The sequence below is a fragment of the Microchirus variegatus genome (genome assembly GCF_963457635.1).
Source record: "Microchirus variegatus genome assembly, chromosome: 8".
Lineage (NCBI taxonomy): Eukaryota > Metazoa > Chordata > Actinopteri > Pleuronectiformes > Soleidae > Microchirus > Microchirus variegatus.
In genome coordinates this window covers 4,153,334-4,159,893 of record NC_139809.1, presented here as the reverse complement: position 1 = coordinate 4,159,893, position 6,560 = coordinate 4,153,334, and the positions used below count along the sequence as shown (strand labels likewise).

Below are 6,560 nucleotides of genomic sequence, written 5' to 3'. Positions count from 1 at the left end.
GAAAAACGAATACATAAATAAAACACATCACCGTGCAGTAAATATCAGTGCAAACATAGTGAAAACACTACAGTTGAAAAGACACTTTCTTTACCATCTTTACTTTTCATTGGTGTAACACAAAGACAACCATTCACGTCACAGCTTTTCCATGTCACTGTGTTTTCATAGCAGTTATGTAGAGGGGGAACCAGTGTGATGTCTACAGTTTCACAGTGCAGATAAAAGGCTAAACACAACTCCTATACTACGCTAACAGCAAAAAACAAACAAATGACCTTTACATGTACACGTCAGACACTTTGAAACACTGTCTGTAAACCTTTTTTTTTTTTCTTCTTCTTTTGAGATACTTAAAAATGTGCTCAATACTCAAAGGTGACCGTACACCTTCCATGCAAAAACTGACACTTGCATAATGCACTTGTATAAATATTTTTTTTTAAAAACAATAGAAAAGAGGAAAAAAGAAAAACATTACAACACAGTAGGCTGTATTCATAAATACTTTTGCCTTTTCTGAAACATTACTCCTTCTTGGCACACATGAATAAGCACAGCCCATAAGCCTATTTACACACATGAAATCACACAGACACACACACACAATCAGTGCTTTAAGTCTCAAGAATCCTATTGAACATGATAATAGGTCGTGAAAGTATGAAAGTATGCTACATCAGATGAAAAAAAAAAAGTATTCATTCTTTTATATTATAATAATAATAATAATAATAATAATAATAAGACAACTGTGTGTAACTGAGATATTTCCATCAGAGGTATAACAAATGCCAAAAGAATCACTCCCTTCTGTGAGCAGACGACTTGCTGACCATCACACACAGGTCTTTTGCGTGAGCGGATATACAGCATCAGGCCTCAGCTGTCCCTGGTGCACCTCTGGTCATCTGATCAGGATTGCGTTTCAAGCACTTGTGAACCTGTTAGCTTCAGCTGTGGCTATCGGGCTGGCTCTCTGATTATGACGAGTGCCGCTGCCACCGCTGTGAAGGTGTGGGAGTAAGGCTCCGAAAACAGCAGAGTCACAGTAGCAGTGAGATGTGAAAACTGGAGATTAGAAGCCTAGAGGAGCGAACACTTGAAGATTTTGATCTTCTTGGACTTCTTCTCGGTGATCTTGATTGGTTTGCCCGACCCCCCGGCGCTGGTGTCAGTCTAATACAGGAAGAAACATTACAGTAAAAAAACAAATGAAATCCATATACTATAGAAGCTGCAGTTGCATAACTTTTTTCTTGTTGCATTATTCTGACTCTGTTTGGTCTTCATGGACAGAAATGATGGAATATTATGCGTGTGCTGTGCTTATTGTCAAGCAAAACTATCAGACCAGACAGAGGGAGTGTTTGTGTTTATCTGTTTAACCGTTGAAAGACTTTTTGTGTGAACTTCTTTGTGTTTTCAGTCATACTCCCACCTGTGTGCAGCCGTCTCTCTTTACTCGTGCAATGTTGTATGTATACTATGTCTGTCTAAAACAAAGTCTTAATCATCATTGTGAGAATGTATTTGACAATGGTTTGAATTTAACAGCCACGTGTTTTTATCTAAAAAAGACCTCGACACAGATTGTAGCGTCTATTTTAAGAAATTCTTCAACACTTACCGTCTTTGAGCTCAGATTGTGTAATATGTCTCTTCCCATTGTATAAAAAGCCTGGAGTGACAGGAAAAAAGAGAAAGAAAAAGGACAAATATATGTGTATAAATAATCATTTATGTTGATATATGTGGTCAGAGTGTAACGTTTCTGCTTACCTCCTCTACATTTAGGCTAGACTTAGCACTGGTTTCCAGGAATTTAACTCCATAGTCGATAGCCAACTGAGTGAGACAAAAAAAAAAAAAAGGCAGTGTTAACGTCAGTCAGTGCACGGTGGTGAAAGTATGCAGCGTTTGTGAATTTGTATCAGGACCAGCAGCAAGACACTCACTTTTTCACCTCTGTCTTTGGACACCTGTCTCCTGTCAGTCATGTCACATTTGTTACCCAAGACCATCTTCTCCACGTCAGACGAGGCATGCTGGCGGAAATAAAAAAAAAATAAAAAAAGTCTTTATGCAAAGTGTGATGTTCTGTACAATGATAATGTAAACAGATTTCTCAAAGTCTGATTCATTTCAACATCATTTCTAGTTTCAGTCAAGCTACCAATATACTGTAAGTATATGTATAGTAAAACGTACTACATAGTATAGTATGACGTTTTTACGATACTATGTCGGCCAAAATGTGACAATTTTTTGAAAAAAAGAAATTGGTCCAAAATTTGACAAAAACGACATACTATACTATGTCGTCCAAAATCTGACCATTTTTTTGAAAAACATTTTTTTGGTCCAAAACTTGACAAAAACGTCATACTATACTATGTAGTACGTTTTACTATACTATGTCTCCAAAATGTGACAATTTCTTGAAAATAAATTTGTTCCAAAATTTGACAAAAACGACATACTATACTATGTCGTCCAAAATCTGACCCGTTTTTTTGAAAACTTTTTTTTGGTCCAAAACTTGACAAATACGTCATACTATACTATGTAGTACGTTATACTATACTATGTCGTCCAAAATGTGACAATTTTTTGAAAAAAAAAATTGTCCAAAATTTGACAAAAACGACATACTTTACTATGTCGTCCAAAATCTGACCATTTCTTTGAAAAATATATTTTTGGTCCAAAACTTGACAAAAACGTCATACTATACTATGTAGTACGTTTTACTATACTATGTCTCCAAAATGTGACAATTTCTTGAAAAAAAAATTTGTTCCAAAATTTGACAAAAACGACATACTATACTATGTCGTCCAAAATCTGACCGTTTTTTTGAACAACATTTTTTGGTCCAAAACATGACAAGTACGTCATACTATACTATGTAGTACGTTTTACTATACTATGTCGTCCAAAATGTGACAATTTCTTGAAAAAAAAATTTGTTCCAAAATTTGACAAAAACCACATACTATACTAGGTCGTCCAAAATCTGACCATTTTTTTGAAAAACATTTTTTTGGTCCAAAACTTGACAAAAACGTCATACTATACTATGTAGTACGTTTTACTATACTATGTCATCCAAAATGTGACAATTTCTTGAAAAAAAAATTTGGTCCAAAATTTGACAAAAACGACATACTATACTATGTCGTCCAAAATCTGACCATTTTTTTGAAAAACAGTTTTTTGGTCCAAAACTTGACAAAAACATCATACTATACTATGTAGTACGTTATACTATACTATGTCGTCCAAAGTGTGACCATTTTTTGAAAAAAAGAAATTGGTCCAAAATTTGACAAAAACGACATACTATACTATGTCGTCCAAAATCTGACCATTTTTTTGAAAAACATTTTTTTTGGTCCAAAACATGACAAATACGGCATACTATACTATGTAGTATGTTATACTATACTATGTCGTCCAAAATGTGACAATTTTTTTGAAAAAAAAATTGGTCCAAAATTTGACAAAAACGACATACTATACTATGTCGTCCAAAATCTGACCATTTTTTTGAAAAACATTTTTTTGGTCCAAAACTTGACAAAAATGTCATACTATACTATGTAGTACGTTTTACTATACTATGTCGTCCAAAATGTGACAATTTCTTGAAAAAAACAATTTGGTCCAAAATTTGACAAAAACGACATACTATACTATGTCGTCCAAAATCTGACCATTTTTTTGAAAAACATTTTTTTGGTCCAAAACTTGACAAAAATGTCATACTATATACTATGTAGTACGTTTTACTATACTATGTCGTCAAAAATGTGACAATTTTCTTGAAAAAAAAATTTGTTCCAAAATTTGACAAAAAGGACATACTATACTATGTCGTCCAAAATCTGACCATTTTTTTGAAAAACATTTTTTTGGTCGAAAACTTGACAAAAACGTCATACTTTACTATGTAGTACGTTTTACTATACTATGTCATCCAACATGTGACAATTTCTTGAAAAAAAAATTTGTTCCAAAATTTGACAAAAACGACATACTATACTATGTCGTCCAAAATCTGACCGTTTTTTTGAAAAACATTTTTTTGGTCCAAAACTTGACAAAAACGTCATACTTTACTATGTAGTACGTTTTACTATACTATGTCATCCAAAATGTGACAATTTCTTGAAAAAAAAAATTGGTCCAAAATTTGACAAAAACGACATACTATACGATGTCGTCCAAAATCTGACCGTTTTTTTGAAAAACTTTTTTTTGGTCCAAAACTTGACAAATACGGCATACTATACTATGTAGTACGTTATACTATACTATGTCGTCCAAAATGTGACCATTTTTTTGAAAAATATTTTTTTGGTCCAAAACATGACAAGTACGTCATACTATACTATGTAGTACGTTATACTATACTATGTCGTCCAAGACATATGTATGAGATTTTACTGCTTTATTGTTGTCGCCCTGACAAGAGCTTCCGCATTTGTGTCGTTTCCAAGACGACGTCTGAGCAGCGGTACTTTTCAGACCGGATGCAACAGTGACTCAGTATCTGAAAACAAGAGTTAGGCTTTCCCCTTCCACACAGAGCGACTGCTCTTGGGCGGCAAAAGGGAAGTAGTTTGATGCTGAACCAGCACTTCCTTTGTTAGAGTGGTAAGTAAAAATCTGTTCAGCCGTTCATACGAAACACTGGCTATGAAACGGCGGTGCAAACGTACATGTAGCACGTGAGACGTTCACAGCTCACCTCTTCAATGTTTCTAATCCAGTTTTTGATGTTTTCAAAGGACTTGTCATTGCAGATGTCATAGACCAACATGATACCCTGTGAAGGACAAAACAAACAATGTCCATAACCTGATCACACACACGGTGACAAAGTGTGGAATGAAGAGTTGACTCACCATCGCCCCTCTGTAGTAAGCCGTGGTGATGGTTCGAAACCTCTCTTGTCCTGCAGTGTCCCTGGAAGAACAAGGAGAAATCAAATCAGAATTGTAGGTAAAAGGACATTTGTGTCCATTTAAGATTTAAGAAGGGAATTAAACTTAAATGAAACTTACCAAATCTGAAGTTTGACTCTCTTTCCATCCAGCTCTATTGTTCTGATTTTGAAGTCTATTCCTGAATTCAAATAAACAGACAGGGACTCTATGAGGTGATTCTGGCTGCTTTGATTAGTTAAGATGTTATGGCATCATTTCTGGCATTTCTACAAGTAATGCACTGCATACCATCACAAATGAAAACAAGTGAGAGTGAAAATAAATAATTAATAAATCAAACCGAGGCACAGGTATAAATCTAAACCTCACTAAATGGGTTCTTGAAAAGATTAACTATGCGTTTCATTTTATTGTTTGAATTTTCAATCAACACATCGTTGGCTTTTAACTGTACGAGTAGAACGTGTAAGAAAATACTTCACATAGTTTCCCACGACAACTCCAAAGAATATTTACAATCGTAGATACATAGTTTACTCTTTAATTCCACTATTAAAAAAAAAAAAAAATCAAATCGCAAGTAGAAACAAGGTCATGTGACCAAAAGCTTTGCATCAAAGCATTCGCTGCATTAAATGTACTTATGGTGTATATGAGTCAGATAATTCTGTTTTTTTTTCTCTCACTATAACATATCCTCTGGTCACAAAATGTGGTGTGTTTTTCAAAAGTTTGTCCTTTGTTATCTAAAATAAATGCCAGTCTGCTGAAGGACATCCTTTTTTTATAGTCACAGCAAAAGTAGCTGCAGTAACAGAGGATATGGCAGGATTATAAGTATTCTAAAAAAGGCCTCACACTTCATTAAGGGTTTTCCAAAGGTCAAACATCTGGACTATAGTCTTATAGATTATCATTACCACCATCATTCTCAGTTTGTCTTGCTATTATGTTCACTCTGTACAATATGCTACACATTATATCATGTATATACGTATATAATGACACACATCAGGCAGTAACGCATTGCAATCAGTGAACACGGACATGCAGTATATGTCAGATTTACGCTCAGGGGCGGCTGCAGAGTATTCACCTATTGTGGATATGAAGGTGGTATTGAAGGAGTCCTCGCTGAATCTGAACAGCAGACATGTCTTGCCGACGCCGCTGTCTCCGATGAGCAACAGCTTAAAGAGGTAATCGTACGTTTTCGCCATTTAAAAAACACAGCGGAGACTCAAACGGTTTCGATTTAATAAAGGCCTGAGCTGAGCTGAGCCTCGGATCCACCGCCTAGAAATCCTCAGCTGTCTGTGAGTCAGAGTGAGAGTCAGACTGGCAGCGGCAGCAGACCGGTGCCGAGGCAAGTGACGTCACTTTGAGCGGTGCGTTCAGGGTTGCCAGGTTCGCGTTTTCCGGGAATGCGTGCAGCGTAAGGTCGATGTTATTATTATTACTGGTTAAGCAGACCTGTATGTGCACACACAAGAATGACCAAGACCAATGAACTAAAGGGTAAACTGTTATATAAAAAAAAAATAAGTATAAGTATTTTTTTGCACTTACCTAGTAACAAAATAACCGTTGTTAACCTGCACCAAC

At 35.5% G+C, this 6,560-nt stretch overlaps 1 protein-coding gene across 1 annotated transcript; it reads right to left on the bottom strand.

Moving 5' to 3' along the window:
* Positions 1 to 121: 121 nt before the first annotated feature.
* LOC310930978 (ras-related protein Rab-8B) lies at positions 122 to 6,245 on the bottom strand. Its single transcript, XM_083894047.1, has 8 exons — positions 6,052 to 6,245; positions 5,073 to 5,133; positions 4,914 to 4,974; positions 4,757 to 4,834; positions 1,959 to 2,048; positions 1,783 to 1,848; positions 1,631 to 1,681; positions 122 to 1,179 (listed from the first exon to the last, which is right to left on the bottom strand). Exons 1-8 carry the CDS (start codon positions 6,173 to 6,175, stop codon positions 1,087 to 1,089), a joined length of 624 nt encoding a protein of 207 aa, XP_083750173.1. The 5' UTR covers positions 6,176 to 6,245; the 3' UTR covers positions 122 to 1,086.
* Between the last annotated feature and the right edge of the window lie 315 nt (positions 6,246 to 6,560).

Coding starts and splice junctions, on each gene's coding strand:
- LOC310930978 (XM_083894047.1), bottom strand. CDS start 6,175: ATGGCGAAAACGTACGATTACCTCTTTAAGCTGTTGCTCATCGGAGAC. Junction 4,975..5,072: donor AGAGTCAAACTTCAGATTTG/GTAAGTTTCATT, acceptor TTGTTCTTCCAG/GGACACTGCAGGACAAGAGA. Junction 1,180..1,630: donor ACAATCTGAGCTCAAAGACG/GTAAGTGTTGAA, acceptor TTCCTGTATTAG/ACTGACACCAGCGCCGGGGG.